This window comes from Bos grunniens, chromosome 13, assembly GCF_055505025.1.
Source record: "Bos grunniens cultivar Pamir isolate PY7600 chromosome 13, Bosgru_T2T1.0, whole genome shotgun sequence".
NCBI lineage: Eukaryota > Metazoa > Chordata > Mammalia > Artiodactyla > Bovidae > Bos > Bos grunniens.
The window spans coordinates 81885138-81911215 of record NC_141177.1 but is presented as its reverse complement, the minus strand read 5'-3'; the positions used below and the strand labels follow the sequence as shown (position 1 = coordinate 81911215).

The window sequence follows — 26078 nt, the reverse complement described above, 5'->3', positions numbered from 1 at the left end:
TGCACTGAGGGGAATAACTGTATTGATTATTTAAAGTTGATTTCCATTCTTATTGTTCGGGCATCCATTCTGATTGGATGGTCCCCATTCCATATGATAATTAAATATTTTAAATATGCTCCTTGACCATGAATCATTTACTAAACTCAGTTTTGTTACTTTAAGAATTTCTCTTTTTCCTAATGGTTTTCTACTCAATATAAATATCTCCCATTTATATGTGAATTCAGCATCTTTGGTGTAAGAAAGTCAAGTTGTCTGTGTACGTAAGTACACACAGTGCTGCAGTTTAAGGTAAGAAATGACAGGCTTTCCTTAACCGAAGCAGCATGGTAATTTAGCAGGAAACTCAATGTGCATTGCGCTTTGTGAAACAAATTTGGAAATGAGAGGGCACAAAAGCAGCTCAAATTGTACTCTGCAGCTGTATGTCTGTTCCTCCCTGGAAAGAACATGGAACAAGGTAATGATGCAGGATATGGGCTTTCCATCCAGCACTATCTTTCTTAACATCAGCCTCTCAGACAGAGACAGGCAGTGGAAAATGGGAGAGTTTTTGTTTAGTTAAAGTTCTTGTGTCATGCTCACCGACACAGAAAGACATTAGTGGCCTGAAAAAGCAGTGTGACCAGCTTACAGATGAGAAATGGAATATTCCCTACCATATCAGTAAACAAAGGAAGTCACAGCCATCAGCAGTTGTAGCCTCCACTGATTGGGAGCTGGTGAGCCCTGAGGGAACTCAGGAAGGAAAGAATACCTGCCATCCAGCAGCCATCAGACTGCAGCCCCGAGGAAACTCGGGATGTGGAAACACAGGACACTGGCCCCAGATAGCAGAGGTGCAGATCAAGGGAAAGATTTCAGTAAGCCCAGACTCTTGCATCTTCCCATACCTAGAGAAGTGCTGAATTTGTTAACTCGACATACCTGGTTTCTTTAAATAGCAGTCATCTTTTGTCATTCAGACTACCTGCCCTTTGTTGCAAACCCCCTAGCTCCTCCCTTCACCTACTCAGAGCAGTTTTTCAGAGCTCTCTGAAATGCTGTCTCCTGCGCTGCAGTCCTCATTTTGTCCCCAAATAAAGCCTAACTCACAACTCAACATGTTGTGCAGATTTTTTCAACACAAAACACAGAAGTGATCCTAGTTCTAGAAGGGACCATGATTGTGTTCAGAACTGTTTCACTTCTAGTCCAAATAAGATTACACAGGAATGAGCCACTGGAAGAAGCTCTCCTTTTCCCTGCTCCCCTTGACCAACACCCTGAGTAAGAGGATCTACACACTGACTCATTTTGGCCTGTTGTTCAGGAGACTTGGGAGCCTCCTCTAAGGCACAGTGGTCGGTTCTACGAGAAATGCCTTCACACCTTCAGGAACCTCACAATGAGACAGGGTTCCACACTGTGGCCAGGTGGTGCTCATGAGGGCTGACTGCTCAGAAATGGGAGGAAGGGGGTCAGAGGAGACTCAACGATAGGATCCTAACTGAGCTGGGCCTTGAAACGCAGGTCTGACATGAGCAGGGAGAGAAGGTGGAAGAGCCCAGGCAGAGACCAAGGCCACACAGGAAGCAGCCGGGGCAAGAAAGGGGGCAGAGCCAGTCTGATTTGGAGATGGCCTAGGACCACCCAGGGATGGAGAATGACGCCCGAGGGTTTGTAAGACAGTTAGTACAGTCTTGGTGGGAATAGTCTTTAAAGAGGGAATAAGTGATAAGGGCCAGTGAAGAATTAGGGTATTTATGCCTCTAATTTAACACTTAGCACATTGTATTTATATTATATATTTACTCACATGATATTTATATAACATGATAATAACCAGAGAAAGGAGTTATTGCAGCAAGACCATACCTCTGTCATCCAGTATGTCCCTGGAACCATGCCTAGTGAAGATCTAGAGTCTCTTCTCTTAGGAAGTAAATGGCTGGTGAATGAACAAGCCAGGCTAACAGCAAGGAGAGCCTGGATGAGGCTGGACGTGCTCAGAGGGAGAGGAAGCATGGAAATCAGTCGGTGACTTGGGTGTCAGTTTTAGTGGGAAGAAGGTAACTCAGAGACTTCAAGCACAGGTCACAGAAAGAGATGGTACCAATGGGCGAAGCAGAGAACTCAAGAGGAGGAACAGTTTTGGGTAAGATGAGTCTTGTCCTGTACATCATCACATTCAAGCTGTTGGGGGTGCATCTGGGCAGAAGCAGGAAACAGCAAAACTGTGGGAGGTCAGGAGGAGGGAGACGGGAGAAGGGAGAGAGAGAGGATGTGAGCTGCTTAGAAAGATAGCAGGAATGGAAACAAACAAAAAAAGAAAGATTTTTAAGAAGAATGAGTTTGGGAAGGTAGTGTAGACAGTCCAGAGAAGTTAAGACTGCATAATTACTGTTGAATCAGGGATGCTTGGGTGATGAGAGTGGAAACCAGGTTAGAAAAATTGATAATTGGAGATATAAAATTTTATATACATTTTATATAATATATAAAATGTGGAGAACGCTTGCATGTTGGTAGGAGCCAGTGAAGAGAAGGAGAGGGAAAATGCCAGAGAGTACAGTGAAACAGGCTCTGAGGAAGAGCTGAATCAAGAGAAAGGGAGTGGTCCTGCTGCATGAGGGAGGAAGAAAGGTGTTCTGTCTGGGCCACGAAGAAGGAGAATTGAAGACAAGTCCTATGGCAGGAAGGAAGCGTCAGGTGGCACCCGCAGCATCTGCCGTGAATGTCTGTGAGCATGACGGGCTCTGAAGCTCTTCGGGGTTCTATTAGACACACAGCCCAATAGTAGTAACTGCACCAATGCTGCTTGGTGTTCTTCTTTAAGATTAAGCAATAGAGAAAACTCAACTAGTTGATCTCCAAATTACAGTTTGAGAGAAAAGAAGTCATTTTTAATGAGCTGTGTTGATAAAAACAAAAACCGTATGTACCGAAACTTCAACTATTCAAAATCTTTGGGGCCCAGACTTTACAGTTGCACCCCTACTTTCACAGCAGGGAAACCTGGAGACCTACACTGTCTGATATAGAAGCCACGGGCCACATGTGGCTCTTCAGGCTTAAAACTAAAAACTGGAGTTTCTCAGGTGCCCTGGACAGTTCACAGATGGAACATATCCACTCTCACTGGAAGTCCTACTAGACAAGCTGCTCTGGGTATATAGATGGAGCCAGGCGTGTACCAGTTCCTGTTCTGTAGAGTGTGGTTTCTTCCCTAACTTCCTAAACCATTTGTAGAAACTAACATTTTTACAATGTGTCTTTCTCTAAAATAAAAAAAAAAAAAAAGCAAAACCAGGGTTGAGGGAGGTTTGTGTTTTCATGTTCTTGTTGTTTAGTCACTAAGTCGTCTCCAACTCTTTTGCAACCCCATGGAATGTAGCCTGCCAGGCTCCTGTGTCCATGAGATTTTCCAGGCAAGAATACTGGACTGGGTTGCCATTTCCCCCTCCAGGGGATCTTCCAAACCCAGGGATCAAACCCATGTCTCCTGCATTGGCAGGTGGATTCTTTACACTGAACCACCTGGGAAGCCCTTATGGTTTCATAGGGTCCTGTTGGTCAAGATTTCATTGAACCAAGACCGAAAAACAGTCTCACCAGACTAGGTCAGACTCTTAGTTTTTGTTATATCTCTAGAGCACCTTGCATGCCTCCCAGTTCTGTGTGTTCATTTTATAGAAGAGAGAACAGAGACCCAAAGATAGGGAGCTCTTTGCAATGCCAGGATAGACCTCCCTGGCCTGCAGTAAAGCCAGGAATTAGCTTGTGATGTCAGACCTCAGAGATCAGAGAATAGCCCCATGATCCCTTGACATCCCTACCACAAAGTGTTAGAGATCAGAAGACTGCTTTCTCTCTGCCGTGACTCTCTATTGTTCTTACCACCCTCACCCTGGATGTACACGTCTTCTTAAAATGAGTGCAACTGAAAAACAAGACCCTAGAATTTGATACCTGTCTTTCTCGAGTATCTCATACTTAGCCTTTGGGATTCTAATGGAAATCTATAGAATGCACATTCATCTTGTTTACCTAAGATGAAAATCTGCAGTCAAACAGAATGTGTTTTGGGATTCGCCTACAACTGCGGTTGCCATGACAGCATCTAGCTTAGCATCACTCCAACAACAGGATGACTTAGTGTATTACTCTAGGTGCTCATGACAGCATCCTGTTCTACAATGATCTGATTTCATTATTTTCTATATGTTAAAGGCATTCCTGGGCTTAGTAGCATATCACTTAAATGCTAGAATTCAATTCAGTAGTGGAAAGGGGCTGAAAAAAAATGTTAAGCTGGCAACGGTGTTGGTAGTTAGGGATTGATAGGGTGCATCTTCAAATGCAAAGGGGAAAGCGACTATAATAGATGCTGCTGTGCCTGGTCAGATCTCCTTTATGGGACTGGTGCCTGTCCTTCAGTGGTGAGGGACACTGGCTGACTGCCAATCACAGCTGCACTTTTCTCCCTAGTGTTGCCCTCAGACCATGGGAGTTCTCTTGTCTGGAAATGCCTAGAAGGTTTTGTAAAACTTCTGACACCCTAACTGAGTGATCTGGGGTTACACAAGCTCTGTCTCCTTACCTCAAGGTAGAATAACACTGGAAGGCTATTTATGCTAACAACTTGCAGGATCAGACCAAGGCTGGATTTCAGCCAGGAAGACCCCCAGGTTTCTTCCTCGACCCTATAGTGCTTCTCTCACCCACTAGGAGTTTCTCCTGAGAGCCCTCCCGCGATAAATCATATGCACATAAACCCTCTTCTCAGTCTTTGCTTGTAGGGGACCTGATCTCAGACCAGAAAGGTTTCAGGTAAGTGTCTAGTTAATTGTCCTGTAATAGAAAACTAAGATGTTTATAGCCATAGCATGTATAAAGCTGCTTCAATGTCTAGATGCGATTTCAAAACTGAATTTGATATGATCATTTATTCTAATTGATATGATCATTTCTTCTAATTACACAGTAACTTTGTGTTTAATATAAACAGTAACTTTGTTTCAGGTATTGAACTGATCCCTCAAGTGAGGATAGAAGATTTAAAGCAGATGAAGGTAAAATTGCCTCGTCATTTCGCCAGCACTCTTTTGTTCTGTTGGTGAAATGGATGTATTTTTGTTTCTCATTAGCTTTAATCATTGTGGTAGTACTACACAAAGCTTATATGGGATCCCGTTTGTTTTTTCCACAGGCTTACTTGAAGCATTTAAAGAAACAACAGAAAGAGCTCAGTTCTTTAAAGAAGAAACATGCAAAGGTACCGTGCTTTGTGTGTGCGAGCAGCATGTGTGTGCAGCTCTGTAGGCTGGTTTGTGTGTTTTCTCCTTTAAGCTCTCTGATGAAAACCTCTCAGCCGAAACCACTGCTTGGAAACTGATGCCAGCCAACTGGGCAGCAGGACCTTCATTTTAACTGGTTAGACATGAAATTTTAAAAGATACTCCATTTGGTATTGTTTATCACTGATTTGTAATCTGCTTTTCTAATGGTTGTTTCAAAAGCATAACAAAGCTTCACCCTTTTCAAAATTGTTGAATAATATGACAAAATTGTTGAGTAATATCTATCACCTGACTATTGAAAACCAACTCATAGTGTTAGTTTCTGGGTACAAAAATTCTCTGAGTCTCTAGCAAACAGTTTGCCACACATAGTGCATCAGGAGAGATGCTGGTCAGCTCCAAACTTCTCAGCCAGGGGACCCGGAGAGAGCTCTTCTCATTTTCCCCCATTATGTAAACTCTGCTTGGTGGCCTACTTCTGAAATATTGTTGTTCCTACTTATAGGAAGAGGTCTTTGGACAGTAATCATGACCCCATGCACTGCAGCACACCAGGCTTCCCTGTCCTTCACCATCTCCTGGAGCTCACTCAAACTCATGTCCATCGAGTTGGTGATGCCATCCAACCATTTCATCCTCTGTCATCCCCTTCTCCTCCTGCCTTCAACCTTTCACAGCATCAGGTTTTTTTCTAATGATTCAGCTCTTCACATCAGGTGGCCAAAGTTATTGGAGCTTCAGCTTCAGCATCAGTCCTTCCAGTGAATATTCAGGACTGATTTCCTTTAGGATTGACTGGTTTGATATCTTTACAGTCCAAGGCACTCTCAAGAGTCTTCTCCAATACCACAGTTCAAAAGCATCACTTCTTCAGCACTCAGCCTTCTTTATGGTTCAACTCTCCTATCCATACATGACTACTAGCAAAACCATAGCTTTGACTATACAGACCTTTGTCAGCAGAGTAATGCTTTTTAATATGCTGTCTAGGTTTGTCATAGCTTTTCTTCCAAGGAGCAAGTGTCTTTTAATTTCATGGCTGCAGTCACCATCTGCAGTGATTTTGGAACCTAAGAAAATAAAGTCTGTCACTGTTTCTATTGTTTCCCCATCTATTTGCCATGAAATGATGGAACCAGATGCCCTGATCCTAGTTTTTTGAATGTTGAGTTTTAAGTCAGCTTTTTCACTCTCCTCTTTCACTTCCATCAAGAGGCTCTTTAGTTCCTCTTCACTTTCTGCCATAAGGGTGGTATCATTTGCATATCTGAGATTATTGATATTTCTCCCTGCGATCATGATTCTAGCTTGTACTTCATCCACCCTGGCATTTCATGTGATGTACTCTGCATATAAGTTAAATAAGCAGGGTGACAATATACAGCCTTGACATACTCCTTTCCCAATTTGGAACCAGCCCGTTGTTCCATGTCCAGTTCTAACTGTTGCTTCTTGACCTGCATACAGGTTTCTCAGGAGGCAGGTAAAGTGGTCTGGTATGCTCATCTCTTGAAGAATTTTCCACAGTTTGTTGTGATCCACATAGTCAAAGACTTTAGTGTAGTCAATGAAACAGAAGTAGATGTTTTTCTGTAATTCTCTTGCTTTCCCTATGATCCTATGGATGTTGTCAATTTGATCTCTGTTTCCTCTGCCTTTTCCAAATCCACCTTGAACATCTGGAGGTTCTCAGTTCACATACTGTTGAAGCCTAACTTGGAGAATTTTGGGCATTACTTTACTAGCGTGTGAGATGAGTACAATTGTGCGATAGTTTGAGCATTCTTTGGCATTGCCTTTCTTTGGAATCTGAATGAAAACTGACCTTTTCCAGTCCTGTGGCCACTGCTGAGTTTGCCATACTTGCTGGCATATTGAGTGCAGCACTTTAACAGCATCATCTTTTAGGACTTGAAATAGAAATCCAAGATTTGAAAGAATCTAAGTTGCCTTCATTTGCAGAAACAACCTTGAGTTTCTTGGAGCCCCACATTATAATAGAACCAAAACTTAAAGAGATTTTAAATCTCCCTGAATCCTACCATCTAAATCTGTGTGGACTTTCTTAACACCCTTAGTGTACATTTTTTGGAGGAAGCCTTCAAAATTCCTTAGGTCACATAATAGAGCCATATTGCACAGTGCTTGCCTGTTGCTTTTCAGAATGGTTTTTGGAAGCATTCTCAGCAGGTAAATGCATTTCATGGCTTGTTTTCCATATCTTCATGTACTTCAGAAGTTTAAGTCACAAATGTATGATTATAAACATATGAATGAATTCCTTCTCCCAGATTAAATACACAGGGGACCCTTTTTTCTATTCAGCCTGCTTTGCCAGTATAATTACCAAACTCACAATTCTATAATCTTTCATATAAAACTATTATTACTAATAAGACTGAGGTTTATTTAATGCCACTTTTTTGTTACATATTTTATATACATTCTTAAATCCTTACAATGTCCCTGAAACCCGAATCATTCCATTCACATTTCAAGCATTCAAGTAATTCAGAGAAGTGAGTTCCTTGCCAAGAGCAATACAACTGGTTTATGCTAGTTATAACTGAAGTGCTTTTCATCTATTTTAACTCTCCCAAAGCCTTTGCAAATAATTATTTTCAAATAGTTAAACCTTCCTCTCTACAAACTTTCTGTAATTTTTGAGTCTATAGTAGTTCCTTAATACTTCCCACTATCTCATCTGAGCCAACTTTTAAGATTAAGGCTATATAGGAATATTTACTTGCCTAATATGTACTGAGGTCTACTCAGCTAACACATTTGTCTTAAAAGTGAAAAAGGAAAAACTGGTGAAGGAGGTGGGTGGATGGGGTTGAATCTGTTACCACAGGACACACTTAGTGCCTGATATCCATTTGATCCTAACACTAATTTTTCTTTCTGTCAGTACTTATCAAATGGTAAAACTAGCTAATACATATCGAGGTTTATTTAAGCTTTTTTTCTTAGGTATTTTATAGCAATTATATAAAAGAGTACTTTAATTATATTAATATATTACCTTGTATCAATTAGCTTTTGCTGGGTAACAAACTATCCCCATATGTAGTGAATTTGAAAGCAACCATTTTTTTGGCTCATAATTTTGTGGGTCAGCGGTTTGGCCTGGGTTCAGCTGGATCATTCTTCAGGTCTCACCTAAGTTCACTTCTGTCTGCTGTCACTTGGCAGATGTGGGGAGCTGGATGATTTAGCAAGACCTCTACTGAGTCCTTTCCACTCTGCTTTCTGTGGTCTCTCATCTTCAGCAGTGGTCCAGACTTGTTCATATGGCAGGGATCCCAGGATCCCAGCCTCAGCTCAGAACTGCATGGCATCACTTCTACATCCTTCTCTTGGCTACAGTGGGTCACGAGGTTGGACCAGGTTCAAGCAACGAGGACTCTACTAGGCAGGGGGAACCACAAAGTCAGATTGCAGAGGGGATTGGATACAGAGAGAGAGACCATTGTGACCCTTTTTGCAACAGTCTACCAGCCATTTGCCAGATGAGATAATTTACTTTAACAGAAACGCAGCTTGACTAAATCACCTAGCCTTTAGATGAGGGAGCCAGGATTTGAATCAAAATTCTCAGACTCCAGAGCTCAAGCTTTTCATCACTATATTGAGTTGCCTCTGAGTTTTCCAGCATTAGTCTTTATTTCCACACATCTTCTTTATGGTCCTAGTAAAAGGTTTTTGTTTGTTTGTTGAAGTACAGTTGATTTTCAATGCTATGTTAATTACTGCTGTACAGCAAAGTGATTTTGATATGTGTGTGTGTGTATTATTTTTTAAAAAATTTTCTTTTCCATTATGGTTTGTCATAGGATACTGAGAATAATTCTCTGTGTTATACAGTAAGACCTTGTTTGTAAAAGGTTTCTAAGAGCAATCATAAGTCTCCAGGGCACAAATATCTTGGCATCTTTTGGACTACTTTTTCCACAAATTATCCTTGGACCAAACCTGGAGGCTTCATAAAAAATGCATATTCTTGTGCCCCCTAGAGACTTTGTTATCATCTCCATGGAGAAATCTAGGAAATACATTTTTAATAAACTCTTCTCCTGCTGCTACTAAGTTGCTTCAGTTGTGTCCAACTCTGAAACCATATGGACCATAGTCCACCAGGCTCCTCTGTCCTTTCGATTCTCTTTCAAGAATATTGGAGTGAACTGCGTGCCTTCCTCCAAGGGATCTTCTCGACCCAGGGATCAAACCCGCATTTCTTATGTCTCCGGCATTGGCAGGCAGCTTCTTTACCACTAGTGCCACCTGGGAAGCCTGAAGCTCCTCTCCTATGCACACTAAATTTTGAAAACTGTTTCTTTAGGAGTATTATTTAGCACTTTTTACTGTCCCTCAGTGGAAACCCCAGTAATGGCCTGCAAGATACACAGCTGGCCTCTGTGAAAAATGGATTTTGCCCTGTTGTTAAGCAATCGTGAGAATTAACTCGCCCAGCCTTGCTATGAAACAATATTTATATAACCCTTTCCAATAGTTGTGATGCTATCTAAGATGGAATAAAGTTTGCCACCACACTGGCTTGGCTTATAAACTGCCCGACTGAGAAGGGAAGGTGGCCTGGGCTGCGCCTTCCAACCCCAGCACCGGCCACATGCACACGGCCGCCAGGAGCCGAGAGCAGTGCTGGGTGCAGATGCAGTGACCACAGAGCGCGCTCAGCCTTTACATATCAGCCGGAGGAGATCGCTTCTCTTCTCATAAAGGGAAGCAGAGAATGTGGTTACTTAACCAAGTCATTTAAGAAATGTACGGTCCATAAGGGAACCTATTTCCAAACTTGAAGGTTAGCTGCAGGATGCAGAAGAAATAGTGGTGTGTCAAGGAGGATTTGCCGTTTCTAAAAGAAAGCCAAAGAAATAAGTGTGAATCCCAAGCTATACACTATTGATCAGTTCAGTCAATTCAATTCAGTCGTTCAGTCATGTCTGACTCTTTGTGACCCCCTGGACTGCAGAACGCCAGGCTTCCCTGTCCATCACCAACTCCCAGAGCTTACTCAAACTCATGTCCATCAAGTTGGTGATGCCATCCAACCATCTCATCCGCTGTCGTCCCCTTCTCCTCCTGCCTTCAATCTTTCCCAGCAGCAGGGGCTTTTCTCTTGAGTCAGTTCTTTGCATCAGGTGGCCAAAGTGTTGGAGTTCAGCTTTAGCATCAGTCCTTCCAATGAATATTCAGGACTGATTTTCTTTAGGATGGACTGGTTGGATCTCCTTGCAGTCCAAAGGACTCTCAAGAGTTTTGTTCAACACCAAGTTCAAAAGCATCAATTCTTCAGTGCTCAGCTTTTTTCACAGTCCAACTCTCACATTCATACATAACTACTGGAAAAACCATAGCCTTGACTAGACGGACCTTTGTTGGTAAAGTAATGTCTCTGCTTTTTAATATGCTGTCTAGGTTGGTCATAGCTTTTCTTCCAAGGAGCAAGCGTCTTTTAATTTCATGGCTGCAATCACCATGTACAGTGATTTTGGAGCCCAAAAAAAGGCTCTTCAGTTCATCTTGATACACTATCGATACTAAGTATAAAATAGATAGCTAATGAGAACCTGCTGTGCGGCTCAGGGAGCTCTGCTCAGTGCTCTGTGATGAAGGAGACCCAAACACGAAGGGATATATGTAAGTTGTGGCTGAGTCACTCTGCTGTAAGCAGAGACCACACAGCATTGTAAAGAAGCTGTATTCCAGTTAAAAAAGAGAGAGAGAGACGATATCTGCTGTTAGGATTGTGGGACGAACAGACAGGAGTAATGCCCGTTCTAGCCCTGAATGGAGTGGAGATGCCAGCAGGCCCAGTTTGGGGGAAATGGCAGTGGCCAATTGTTTTGACCCTCAATGCAGTTGGCAGTGAACCTGCTACTTGTCTCTCACTTTCTGTAACAACCTCTTCCATTTGAAATGGAAACTAAGGAAATGGTTTTTCACGTGTCCATTAGATGAGATACAGAAAGAGCAGAATGAAGGAGCCGTGATCCCACACAAACCCAGGGCTCATCAGCAAACCCAGAGCTAGGGCTGCTTTTGCTAAGACACAGGGATGATTTTCAGTTGTCACATATGGTCTAGCCCTGAGAGCAAAACATTGAAACCCAAAGTTAAATAAATATTCCCAATGATACACTGGAAGAGGAATTCCAAATCAGTGGAAGTAAAAGAAGTAAATGAAGGAAGTCGGTCCCGAATGGAAAACAAGGAGCCCTCATTCCTGTCCAGAGGGCAAGTCAGACTCAGTTCCCACCTCCGGTGCCTTGAGAGTCTGTAAGCCACCTTCGTTCTCTAAAGGAGAAGCGTAGAATCAGGTCATATGTGAACCTCCTCTTCTTTAAATATTGACACTAAGACAGACTTTTTCTGAAATACCATGTAGGCTGAAAAATAAAACAGGATGCATCTTCTGGACCATCAGTTTGCAGTATCACCACAAATGAGTCAAATAAAATGCCTGAGAAAACAACTAAAATTTGACATTTCGAGAAAGCTGCTAATGGAAAATATAGTCTGTGTTAGGCAAGCAGTTTTTCTGATAATGAACACCAAGGCTGCTGTTAAACTCATCACAGGTAATTCATGATAAAAAGTCAGTAACAAACCTACAGCTCTGTCATGAAGTAGAAATGAGCAGAAACACAGCAACCACCCACAGAGACAGCCTGCTGGTCATCTCAGAGGTGCGTGCTGAGCAAACAGTTTACTCAGATGCCTCAGCATCATTTGTGGGGTGAGAATTTAAGCCTAGAGTCACAGCAGGCAAAAGAATGAATTGCAGCAGATGTTTTTCACAAAAGAAGCTGAATTTAACCTAGATGTCCATCGGCCAATGAATGGATAAGGAAGTTGTGGTACATATACACAGTGAATATCACTCAGCTATAAAAAAAGAATGCATTTGAGTCAGTTCTAATGAGGTGGATGAAACTGGAGCCTATTATACAGAGTGAAGTAAGCCAGAAAGAGAAACACCAATATAGTATATTAATGCATTTATATATATATGGAATTTAGGAAGACAGTAATGATGACTATATGCAAGATGGCAAAAGAGACACAGATGTAAAGAACACGCTTTTGGACTCTGTGGGAGAAGGCGAGGGTGGGATAATTTGAGAGAATAGCATTGGAACATGTACATTACCATATGTGAAATAGATCATCAGTGTAAGTTCGATGCATGAAGAGGGCACTCAAAGCCGGTACACTGGGACAACCCAAAGGGATGGGGTGGGGAGGGAGGTGGGAGGGGGGTTCACTATGGGGGAGACACATGTGCACCCATGGCTGATTCATGTCAATGTATGGCAAAAACCACTACAATATTGTAAAATAATTAGCTTCCAATTAAAATAACTTTAAAAAAAGAGAAGCTGAAACTACTCTTAACTTTGGTAGAAACATATACAAGTTCTACTGAAAAGCTGCACATTTATTTCTCCAAAATGTCCTGATTAAGACTGACTTTTAAGTCAGCATATTTTAATTTTGGTACTCTTGACCTGAATGAATGACAAACTCTCTGTTCCATAGGGTCTCGTAACTTAGTTGGGGACCAAAAACATAAAATCTATGATAGTTGGTGTTTATTGTTACTGTTATTTGTTGTTTTTAGCTAAATAAGCCTAGAAATAATTTCCTGGCTCCTCTATTTTGTACAACAGGAAGCTGAGGCTTGCCCCCCATCCTTTGGTGATCAGTAATTAGGACCTTGTTCCCTTGTGAAAGGAGAAGTGATGTCTGGGAACCAGATTATCCCAAAACTTCAATCGTTGCTGGCTGCTACACAGGGCACACAGGGATAGTTTTGAGCACAGAGAGAGAACTTTCCAAGGCCATTTTTTTGTCATGTGTAGTCATTGTAATCATTTTAATGCAATATGCTTCTAATTTTTTAAATTGTTTCTATATACATTAGGTAACTTGCAGCTCATAACCCTGAATTATGTTGGGCAAACAGATATTGTTCATTTTCTAATAAAGAAATTGAGACCTGGAAAGATTTATATATGTTGCCTCCGGGGTAATTATGAACTGAGCTGGGACTGGAATCCAAGTCCTCTTGCTGCTCTCCCATGCTATTAATTTCTTTATTCATGCAGCAAATATTTATTGTATCTATTCTGTACCCAGCATTGGGCTCTGTGCTGGCAAGAAAAGGAGACTTGTAGAGTATGTCTTATATCCGTGAATCTATCATGAATGCCTTTATGTGCATACACCCTCATTCCTGTATCTAATGGGGTTAATTAGGGCTCACCATACTACTTCCTTAAGCAGTGGTCTATGCCAGCTAATTTTCAACCCTCAAAGCCTCTTTTTTTTTCTTGTACTACACTAGAATATATAAAGAAGCAATCTTTTCCACCTGCCTTTCAGTGATATTTGCAAGAGACACAGGAATGTAGCACTTCTCAGTTCAGTTCAGTCGTTCAGTCGTGTCCGACTCTTTGCAACTCCGTGAACTGCAGCACGCCAGGCCTGCCTGTCCATTACCAACTCTTAGAGCCTACTCAAACTCGTGTCCATTGAGTCGGTGATGCCATCCAACCATCTCATCCTCTGTCACCCCCTTCTCCTCCTGCCTTCAATCTTTCCCAGCATCAGGGTCTTTTCCAATGAATCAGTTCTTCACATCAGGTAGCCAAAGTATTGGAGTTTCAGCTTCAGCATCAGTCCTCCCAGTGAATCTTCAGGACTGACTTCCTTTAGGATTGACTGGTTGGATCTCCTTGCAGTCCGAGGGCCTCTCAAGAGTCTTCTCCAACACCACAGTTCAAAAGCATCAATTCTTCAATGCTCGCCTTTTTTTATGGTCCAGCTCTCATGTCCATACATGAATACTGGAAAAACCATAGCTGTGACTAGACAGACCTTTGTTGGAAAAGTAATGTCTCTGCTTTTTAATACACTGTCTAGGTTGGTCATAGCTTTTCTTCCAAGGAGCAAGCGTCTTTTACCTTCATGACTGCAGTCACCATCTGCAGTGATTTCGCAGCCCAAGAAAGTTAAATCTGTCACTGTTTCTATTGTTTCTCCATCTATTTGCCATGAAGTGATGGGACCGGATGCTATGATCTTCGTTTTCTGAATGTTGAGCTTTAAGCCAATTTTTTCACTCTCCTCTTTCACTTTCATCAAGAGGCTCTTTAGTTCCTCTTCACTTTCTGCCATAAGGATGGTGTCATCTGCATATCTGAGATTACTGATATTTTTCCCAGCAATCTTGATTCCAGCTTCTGCTTCATCCAGCCCAGCATTTCTTATGATGTGCTCTCTGTATAAGTTAAATAAGAAGGATGATAATGTACAGCCTTGATGTACTCCTTTCCTGATTTGGAACCAGTCTGTTCCATGTCTGGTAGCACCTCTAGAATGTTTTATTCTAGACTTACATGCATGTGTGCTCAGTCACTTCAGTCATGTCCAAGTCTTTGTGATCCCATGAACTGTAGCTCGCCAGGCTCCTCTGTCCATGGGATTTTCCAGGCAAGAATATAGGAGTGGATTGCCTTTCCTCCTTCAGGGGATCTTCCTGACCCAGGGATCAAACTCGTGTCTGCCTGCATCTCTTGCATTGCAGGCAGATTCTTTACCCACTGAGCCACCTAGGAAGCCCCTAGACTTTCACAGATCCCCTTGTTTAGTTGTCCAGGGAAATTAATACATGTGCAGACAGGCATGATGATTATTAAATCTTTTAAGGAAGGCTAGTATTTTCAGACACGACTGAGTGACTTCACTTTCACTTTTCAGTTTCATGCATTTGAGAAGGAAATGGCAACCCACTCCAGTGTTATTGCCTGGAGAATCCCAGGGACGGGGGAGCCTGGTGGGCTGCCATCTATGGGGTTGCACAGAGTCAGACACGACTGAAGCAACTTAACAGCAGGAGCAGTATTTTTTAGTGTTTTTCCTGCATAACAGTGCTGCTGCTACAGAAGTAGCTAAATCCATTTAAATAAGGATACATCAACATGTCAATCTATTCTTGGGGTGGTGTGTTAAACTTGAAGGAAAGGTTTATTGATTTAATTTCACTGGCTGTTCTCTCAAATCACTCTGCATGTTTTCATGAGGATCAAAAAATATAAGTAGATTTGTATGTCACCATATTTTGAATTAGACAGGAAGGCCTAGCGCGCTGCAGTCCATGAGGTCACAAAAAATCAGACACAGCTTGGCAACTGAAGAACAACATATTTTGAATAAGGCTTAATAAGCATTTGAAATATGATTTATATTATATTTACTTTTAATTCTAATAACCCACTAAAGTAGATATCACTATCCCAATTATAAAGATGGACAGATTGGGATTAAGTGGCTTGTCCCAAGACCTGAGACTGTTCACATCCTTAATCCAATGCAGAAGCCCTGACTGAAATGTGTTTATTTCAGGGCATGTATTGGGTTGGCCAAAAATTCACTTGGGTTTTTCCATAAACTCTTATAGAGAACCCAGATGAACTTTTTGGCCAGCCCAGTACTAGGAGTAGATTGGTACTAGGACTAGATTTATCAGCTGTTCCAACCACAAATTAAGCAAGACATTGTTGCATATAATTCTCTGACCCCAGATCCAGAGCAGAGTAACATCATCTAGGACCACCCCATTGTCCCTGTTTCTAGAGCCTATTCCAAGGACCCATCGCCACCCTTCTCTACGCCTTCTCCCAAAGGCATTTATTGACCTGACAGGAAGACTGCACCAATGCATTTCTGAAGAATTGATATATATAATAACTGTAGATCAACTCCTGTGTTAACTCACTAGCAACACGGGAAATTAATGAAATCTTGGTAAGGTTCAAAATCACTTCCCCATTTATATTTTATGAAATCTTTAAAGATATTCATGAATTAGGTTCAAGGTGATTTTCATAGGAAGAAAATCAACTTTTTAAAAATTAAGTCACTCACTTTTGTTGCATACCTTATTTTTTTAACTAATTTATTTATTTTAATTGGAGGCTAATTACTTTACAATATTGTAATGGTTTTTGCCATGCATCGACATGGATCAGCCATGGGTGTACATGTGTCCCCCATCCTGAAGCCCCCTCCCTCCCCACCCCATCCGTCTGGGTTGTCCCAGAGCACCAGCTTTGAGTGCCCTGCTTCATGCATTGAACTTGCACTGGTCATGTGTTTTACATATGATAATATACATGTTTCAATGCTATTTTCTCAAATCTCACCCTCACCTCTCCCACAAAGTCCAAAAGTCTGTCCCTTACGTCTGTGTTTCTTTTGCTGTCTTGCATATAGGGTCATCATTACCATCTTTCTAAATTTCATATATATGCATTAGTATACGGAGGACCCTGGTAGGCCGCAGTCCATGGGGTCGCGAAGAGTTGGACACGACTGAGCGACTTCCCTTTCACTTTTCACTTTCATGCATTGGAGAAGGAAATGGCAACCCATTCCAGTGTTCTTGCCTGGAGAATCCCAGGGACAAGGGAGCCTGGCGGGCTGCCGTCTATGGGGTCGCACAGAGTCGGACACGAGTGAAGTGACTTAGCAGTAGCAGTTAGCATACTGCATTGGTGTTTCTCTTTCTGACTTCACTCTGGATAATCGTTTCATCCACCTCATTAGGACTGACTCAAATTGTGTTCTTTTTTATAGCTGAGTAATGTCCCATGGTGTATCTGTTCCACAACTTCCTTATGCATTCGCCTACTGATGGGCATCTAGGTTGCTTCCACGTCCTGGCTATTGTAAACAGTGCTGCGATGAACACTGGGGTACACGTGTCGCTTTCAGTTCTGGTTTCCTCAGTGTGGATGCCCAGCAGTGGGATTGCTGGGTTGTGTGGCAGTTCTATTGCCAGTTTTTTTAAGGAATCTCCACACTGTTCTCCATAGTGGCTGTACTAGTTTGTGTTCCCACGAACAGTGTAAGAGGGTCCCTTTTCTCCACACCCTCTCCAGCATTTATTGTTTGTAGACTTTGAGATGGCGGCCATTCTGACTAGAGTAAGATGGTACCTCATTGTGGTTTTGATTTGAATTTCTCTAATAATGAGTGATGTTGAGCATCTTTTCATGTGTTGGTTAGCCATCTGTATGTCTTCTTTGGACACACTTTGAAAAGTAAGCAAAAGCAAACATGACCATGAGGGTAGCTGTATAAGCTGAATATAGTCTACCCACTCCAGACTTTAATATCATCTCATTTCTCTAAGTTTCTCAAGAGTAATACTAGGATATCACATTAAGCATCATCTTGGAGTAAATATTACTGATAGTAATATTTTCCTCTGTGTTTAGGGGCTGAGTAGCTAAAGAATCTGATTTCATTAAGTCCCTGGATGTGGCCAAATTATCAGGAAAAAGTAATGTTCATAGAGAAGCACTTATTTTCAAAGCCTTTCAGTCCATTTCAGTGATTAGAGGAAGCAGATGGAGAAATATTTTAAATATCTGTAAAGCTGAAGGCCAGGGCTCCTGAACCTTCTGTCTTCCTTGTGAGTACATCTTGATAAGGAAGCTGGCAAAAATATTGTTAGGGATGCAAAATGAGCTGACAGTGAAACCACAGTGGCAGTTCTCATTGCGCAATGACAGTGTTCAAGACCTTCCCAAATGTCCCTGGTGTGTAGACGCCATGCCACATGATGAATAGCTATACTCAGCATGTAAAAGAGAAGAAATGTGGTGGCTGACCTTGCATTCTGGGCACTAGGTTGAGGAAGGGGCCGTGGACCAGTTAGATGACTCAGACAGCAGAGCAAAGGTGGATGGTGAGGGAATTCCCTGGTGGTCCAGAGGTTAAGACTGAGCACTTTCACCAAAGCAGAGCATGGGTTCCATCCCTGGTCAGGGTACTAAGATCCCACATGGTACAGACAAAGAAGAAAAAGAAAAACAAGACGGATGGGTGGAGTTCTATGGAGCCATCTATGTGCAGAGGAAAGAACTTTGGGATGATTGGTGCTGCCCAGCAGCGGGCAGGGCTGCCTTTTGAGGTAGGCATGTTCATTGGACTGAGGCTGGAGACCCCCTTGTCAGTGAGGCCTTATGGGGACACAAGAAACTCTCAGGTTGCCTGGGAGGTTGGAAGTCTTTCCAGCTCCCAGACTCAGTTACTTCCTGATTTTCAAACCGAGACTCCACAGGTACTGGTGAAAATTATGCCAGCCCAATGTGGACTAAAGTTTATCAGCCTCACTGCAAGTCTGACTTGTAACTACAAATTCTTCTGCAGGAGCACAGTACCATGCAGAAACTCCATTGCACTCAAGTTGACAAGATTGTGGCACAGTACGACAAGGAGAAATTGACTCACGAGAAAATCCTAGAGAAGGCAATGAAGAAGAAAGGGTAAAGGCTGTTGATTTCCTTCTGGAGCATTTTTGCCTTTTTATGTTTTGTCTTTTCCCACAGTTTAGCTGCCTGTTTAGGCCAAGGAAGAACTTAGTCTTAACTGTGTTTTCATCATTAAAAATGATTTCAGAAAATAAGAGACTTACTAAGCTAAAGGGAGTGACTGAAGTGGAAAGAGGAGCTTTGTTCAAGTTCTACAGGTGTTGGTTAATAAAATAATAACTGTGTCTTTCATGAGTTTTCCATGTAAGTACCTTTAAGGTTAAATGGGGAGAGAAGGAAAGACAAAGTTTGGAAATTCCAGAAAGCATTTTGCATCACCAGGTAATAAATAATAAGGTTGATGTACTCAAGGGGGAAAAATCCAGTTTTGTTGTTTAATATTTCAAGAATCTTTAGCTTATGCCAACAGCTAAAACTGTTGAATAAAACCTGCCATTGCATTTACTTTGAAAGAGTTTATCTAGAATTCAGCTAGGGAGATGTTTCTGTGTAGCTGAATTCTAGATAAACTCTTTCAAAGAGTTTCTGTGATGTTGCAAGCTAACTGAATAACAGAGTAGGGAAAAACACACGCAGTGCCAGCCATGGAGAAGTGATCAGTTGGATGTTTAGAGTGTGTCTCTCTAAGGCACTTAGAGGCACTCTCCATTAATAACACGATGAAGCATTCTGACTTATTCTGACTTAGGCTGTAATAAATCAGAGCACACATGCTGAAGACAGATGCTCAGGGCCTGCTCTGGTTTCAGCAATGATGAGGATATTCCAAAAGGAAAAAATAATCACTGAAATAGGCAGTAATGCTTTCTGGGCAATTGCCTAGTATATATTTCCTACTCACAATGGAGTAAGAAGCAAAAATTACCCCGTAGTGCCAAGAAATGCTATTTTTCTCCCTTGCTGGCATGTGTCAAAGACAAAAATCTGGCTTTACAACCAAAGTAGAAGAATTGAAAATTCACTTCAAGGCTGAAGTCCTGTTTTTCAGTTCTCATCATAAATAGTATATTGTTGAATAAATGAAAAATAGCTTGAAGAACAGCAGGAACCAAAATGGAAACTGACAACAAATCCTTTACAAGGAAATAATTGTTAGGTCTGAAATGGCTGTTTGTGTAGTGGTTGAATTCAGTAATCACGATACAGAGATTTTGTAAGGTGTGCATCTATTACTAGAAGAACTGACGTTGCCCAGTGAGCCGTGGCGTCCCAAGTGTGATGAACTAATTGTCTTCATCAGAAGGCTTTGGAGCAAAGGCCTCTGGGAGCAGGAAGATATCTCATGCTTGGCATGCATTTGCGGTTTTCTATTTTCAGGGGAAGTAATTGTCTTGAAATGAAGAAAGAAACAGAAATTAAAATTCAGACGCTGACATCAGATCACAAATCTAAGGTAAGAAAATGCCTATTTTTACAGCAACAACTTGGTAATTTGTTTTGAAGCTGCACCCAGTTTTAATCAGAAATAACAGTACCCCGGGGTTGGTCTGGGCCCACTGCATTAGAGAAGAGGCATTTCAAGGAACACCTTTCCTTCATTGTAGACATATACTCCCAATGTCTATGTCGTCTGCCTCAGAGGCATCAGGAAAACAATAAATGGATTAAAAGGAAATGTTGTGTAGAATATAGAAGTACTTCCTTATAGAGGTGACATTGAACGTATGACAGAAAACCACCCATCCGGAGGGTTCAGTAACTCTTATTTCAATATTTATTTTTTAGTCAATAATTTAATTTTCCGTTCTAACCTTGCTGTGGAAGTTTAGGGATGGGGAAAATTCCAGAGCTAAGATTCTAGGAGATGAGCCTAATCACTCATATTACCCCCCTACAAAACACAAGAAAATAGGCGTTTAGGGGACATGAACTGTGATTACAGACGTCTTGAAGAACCGAGCACCACGTTGCAGTCAAGAACATAAATATCTTATGATAATAGTTATAAAAGAAAAAGAACTGTTAAAGACAAGGTTTCCAACTATAGCTTTTGGTCAAACCAGCCAGTGTCCTCCGTCTACCTGAAGCTCCATCATCCAGCGAGCGACGCTGCCACACACCTGGGCCAGCCAGGCGTTCCAAACGGAAGTACTCCGTGGAGCTGTGTATTTGCGTCTGTTCTGCCTTGCAGCCTAAAGAGGTCTAAAGAGTCTAAAGCTGCATATTTTTGAGAGCTGTTCCCTACTCTCTTTTTTCCTCCTCTTAACTAGAATGTTTGAGAATTAATGACTATGTGATACTCCATCATTTTTAGACACTTTGTGTAAATACAAAAGTAGAAACCTTGGTTACTGTATCAATTGCTTTTGCTGAATGAAACACCACCCCAAAATTTAGTGGCTTAAGACAACTGCTGCTGCTGCTAAGTCGCTTCAGTCCGACTCTGTGCGACCCCATAGACGGCAGCCCACCAGGCTCCCCCGTCCCTGGGATTCTCCAGGCAAGAACCCTGGAGTGGGTTGCCATTTCCAACTACCGTGTATTAACTGACAGTTCAGTGGGTTAGAACTCAGACTATATGCCCCTGGACAACTGTACTGAATCCGGCTGGACTTGGGTGTGTCAGCAGTCGGCTGGGACTGGTGGCGTCTCTGAGGTCTCTGGTAGGAAGCTGGCGGCTGGTGGTTTTTAACTGTATGACCTCTCACTCTCCAGCAGGCTAGCACAGGCTTCTCAGAGTTCCAAGAATAGAGAAAGGATAAGCACTTGCACAGCTTCTCTTTGCATCACATTTGCTGCAGTCTTACAGGCTAAAGCAAGTCACGGGTCAGCCAGACTCAACGAGCTGGAGAAATAGACTCTAGCACTTGATGAGCCGTAAAACCCACAGTGCGAAGAGCACAGCTACTCTCTGCAGGGGAAGACTGTCTACCCCAGCGCTTGCTAAGATGACACAATAAGTCATGACCCAGGAATAAGAGAACGTACAGCTCTCTATTCAGACCTGTGACCTTGTGGAAGTGAAGCTGGAAAAGCATGAGGAGATGAAGAGAATTCTCATCGAATCGGTAAAGGAGCCCAAGAACCAGACAAACCAGCGTGTCGGCAACTTAGGCAGAGAAATGGGTCATGGTTAAATATCTAGAGCCAAAATGATTGCCCTGTTTTAAAAAGTGATGACTTCCTAGTTCCTGTTGGTTAGTACATATTTTTACTGGTTCTAACCAAGTAAATCAATGAGGGGGATCTGAAATGCATGGTTAATATTGTGCTTTTAGTTCCTCCCTGGAATTGTGAGAATTCCAGGTGGCACCACCTCTTTTCCCCACACAGGTCAAGGAGATTGTGGCACAGCACACAAAGGAGTGGTCAGACATGATCAACACCCACAGTGCGGAGGAGCAGGAGATCCGGGACCTGCACCTCAGCCAGCAGTGCGAGCTGCTCAGAAAGCTCCTGATCAGCGCCCACGAGCAGCAGACCCAGCAGCTGAAACTGTCCCATGACAGGTGGGCAACTTAGCTCCAGAGGAAACTCCGTTTTTAAAACGACTAGTGTGTGTGTGTGTGTGTGTGTGTGTGTGTATGCACACGTGTCAGGGTAGTAAGGAAAATCAACTTCACATATAACATTGAGCTTTTTTGTATACTCTGTCACAGAGCTGATGTGGCAAGAGGAACTATAAGAAATGGCCTCGCCCATCAAAATGCTTCCAAGTGGTGGCAAGATATCATACTCCTACAACCAATTAAGTTACATTACAAGTAGCATACAATACAGACTAAAAATTATCATAGACTCTGCTGCCTCTGAGTGGTTCTGGAGGCTTCGCAAGATGATAGGGCCAGATTTGGCTTTTAAGAAATGATCTGGAACCTCTTAGGAAGGAAAGACACAGAAGGAGATAAAGACCAAGCAGTTGAACTCCTAGAATGGTTGGTTCTGATGGCTCAGAGATACCTTCCTTTCCATTGTCAGGGTGTCTATAAATTTTAGAAAGGCAGGTCTGATCAAGAAATAGCAAAAAGTATCTGTGTATTTTTGCCTCTCCCCATTTCAGCACACTGAGTATCATATTAAAGACACTGCAGATGGTGAGCTGGACTTTTTCCCCAGGCAGAAGACTGTTGATGTCAGTGATGTCTTTTTATTGCAGCTTGGTTGCAGCTTGTCCGTCTTCTTTAGGGCCAATTGTGTGCTGCAGTGGCGGTCTGTTGATACACACCAGAAAGTATACAACAGAAGCATTTTACAAACAAATCCAAAAAAAAAAACAAAACTTTAAACTTATGAAATGAATTATGTAGGCACATTCCAGATTCCAAACCTCATTATGGCGTGATACACAACCATAAGAACGTGAAATATTTTTGCCGTAGTTTCTGATTCTCTCATGAGCCAACTAAATGAAGTATGCATGCCATGCGGAGTTTCTTGTGGGCTCAAGTACCATACCATATCCATTTTAAAGTATTCTGTTTATTTGTATAGGATTAAAAGTGCCTTTTCCGCCTTAGAAATGCTCTTGATTTAGTACACAGAAAGTTCGGTTCATCATCTTCCCTTTGACCATTTCTAAAATATCAGATTTTAGATGTCCACCCTTATTCGAAGATACTTTGAAGAATAAGGTACTCTCTTCTGATCTTTTATTGTAGTTGAATAAAGGAGAAAAAATTATCCCAAACAGTAGGCATTGTCCAAAAGAAAAAAAAAAGTAAATGAATTCTTGCATGACTTCGGAAGTCATTTGAAGGAACCATAACCTTATTACTAATTTACCTTAAAAAATAGATCCATGGCAAGAGTATTTTTCAAAGTAACAGCAGCACTGAAGCTTTTTGTTAAGTATCCTGTGGTCATGTTTCTTTGTCACCATCACAGCTCTTGTTCTCGGTTAAAAAATTCTTGCCTCTAACATTTGGCAACATTACTTGGTTATTGATAAGTGCTTGTTGAATGAATGAATGAAGAGATGGTCCATTTAATAACAAGGTATGAAAAATTCTGAGAGGCAGTTTCTCGGGCCCAGGAGTTTCTGTGCATATCCAGCTTCTGTGTCCCTAAGTCCTCCGACTGGAGACCTCTCTGTTTCAGTTTTATCCATCGTTTTCCACAAAGTACAAACAGCACTTAACCTGCCCATTTCCGGGCAGTGCTCCAAGGAGATCACCATAGGTTCCAGAGAAGATTCTGTGTTAATACTTCCATGTTCAGATTCTAAGTGGTGTGCGTATGTGCTCATCAGTAGTCCAAAGAGATGAGTTTTGTGGTACACACACCCATTCACACTCGGTGATCAGTCACCTGTAAGCTCTCTGCCCCCGTTTCCTGTGTTTATTTGAAATCATTTGTCCCCTTCACACCCCTGGGCTGTCAGAACTCAAGACAGTCATTTGTGAGTGTTAGAACATCCTTTCTCTTCCAAGCAATCTGAGCCCTGCAAAAAAACATGGGACAAAGCTGGAAAATCCGTGTTTTCCTGACTGTAAGCGTTTGTCCCTGTGCATTCTTTGATTATTCTCATGCAGTACTTACTATTCCCCTTTGTCTTATTGTATATAGGCTTGTAAACATGATTGCCTGAGATATGTGTATATAACTTGGGATTTGTAGCTTTTATTTATTCAGAATGCATCTCGCATGTTGATGACCTAATGACAGTGTCCTACTCTGGGCAGCTGTATAGGCTCATCGTGTGGTTGGGGTTACGTTAGACACGCCTCGTGTCTCTTCTTCCCAGCCCAGCACTGACACTTCACAGCGAGTGCCCCATGCCCCCAGGAGAATCATGCTTGTGGACTGGGGCTCCTGCCCTCCTTCTCACAGAATGCAAGACAACTTCATGATCTCAATAATGAGATAAAAAGTGAACCCAGTCCTCTTGTTACATATGAAATTTGTTTTTTGTTTATATTTTTAATTAGAGTTAAAAGTCCACAAGGCAAAATTTACTATGTCAACTGTTTGTAAGTGTGTAGCATAAGGTGTATTCACACTGTTGTAACCATCAGTCACTACCACCCAGCTCCAGGACTTTATCATCTTCCCTAACTGAAACTCTACCTACTGAACACTCACTCTCCACTCCCCTGGTGTCTTTTTCTCCCTTACAGTTTTACTGAGGTATAATGGATATACAGCACTGTATAATGTAAGCTGCTCAGCATACTGCTTTGGCCTACGTATATCATGAAATGATTACAATAAGTTTTGTGAACTTCCATCATCTCATACAGATACAAAATAAAAGGAAAAGTATTTTTTCTCGTAATGAGAACTTGTAGTATTTACTGTCTTAACAACTTTCATGTTTATATAACATACATCTTAGTCATGCTGTGCATTACATCCCTAGTACTTATTTATCATATAATTGGAAGTTTGTTCCAGGTGGCTCAGTGGTAGAGAATCTACCTGCCAAACAGAAGTGAGTTCAATCTCTGGGTCAGGAAGATCCCCTGGAGAAGGAAGTGGCACCCATTTCAATAGTCTTGCCTAGGAAATCCCATGGACAGAGGATCCTAGTGGGCTACAGTCCATGAGGTCACAAAGAGTCAGGATACGACTTAGTGACTAAACAGGAAGTTTGTACTTTTTGACCTCCTTCATCCAACTTCCCTTCCCCTCAACCCTGCCTCTGGAAACCACAAATCTGATCTCTTTTTTATGAGTTTGGTTGGTTTTCTTTCTTTTTTAAGTATAACTGACCTACGAGACTGTGTTAGTTCCTGGTGTACAGCATAGTGATTCGATGTCTGTGCATTACAAAATGATCACTTCCTGGTTTTGTTTTTATTTTAATACACAGGGAAAGCAAAGAGATGCGAGCACACCAAGCTAAGATTTCTATGGAAAATAGCAAAGCCATCAGCCAAGATAAATCCATCAAGAATAAAGCAGAACGGGAAAGGTGAGTTGGAATGCTCACTGCAAGAATATAATACTGAATCCAGTGTACACACACACTCACATTTGAGATATTAAAAAACCTTGTGAGTGCTGGCCTAGAATCCTGCTGTTATAACTGCTGGAAAGATATTATTGTTGCTATAAAACATCTTCTGATTGTTTACTACCACTAGTGAAACATATTTACATTCAATATATGTGTGCTCGTTTCCAAAATTGCATAAAATCTGGCATAAACAAAACTGTATAAATTATGGCAAAATATCCTTCCCACATGATGCTTAGGTCACCCTGAAAGCATCTCATTTGCTCAGGTGTTAAGCCCGTCCTGAATGTGTTTGCAGTCTATAGGCCTTGTACTGACCTTGACACTAGGGATCATCTCAAATCACCTCCCTCAGGTCTTCTGGTTTGTCTGTGTCTAAGAATGGGTGTTCTAGAAACAAAGACCAAGGTAGGACTTTGGGTCATGTGATTTGCTGAGGAAAGGATCTTTAGCAGGGCAGAGGAGGAAGCAGGAGGGGGCCAGGGCGGGGGCTAAGCAAGGCTAGGATCTCAGCTAGAGTTCCTCTGC

At 41.9% G+C, this 26078-nt stretch overlaps 1 protein-coding gene across 38 annotated transcripts in view; it reads left to right on the top strand.

Moving 5' to 3' along the window:
• The window catches only part of PLCB4 (phospholipase C beta 4), a 483574-nt gene that overhangs the window by 440651 nt on the left and 16845 nt on the right, over positions 1-26078 (top strand). For all 38 annotated transcript variants that reach the window (XM_086335129.1, XM_086335117.1, XM_086335149.1 and 35 more), the window contains 6 exons: positions 5008-5057; positions 5195-5260; positions 18531-18646; positions 19970-20045; positions 21926-22101; positions 25404-25505. In XM_086335129.1, the coding sequence (XP_086191255.1) occupies positions 5008-5057; positions 5195-5260; positions 18531-18646; positions 19970-20045; positions 21926-22101; positions 25404-25505 (586 nt within the window). The remainder of the gene's footprint in view (positions 1-5007; positions 5058-5194; positions 5261-18530; positions 18647-19969; positions 20046-21925; positions 22102-25403; positions 25506-26078) is intronic.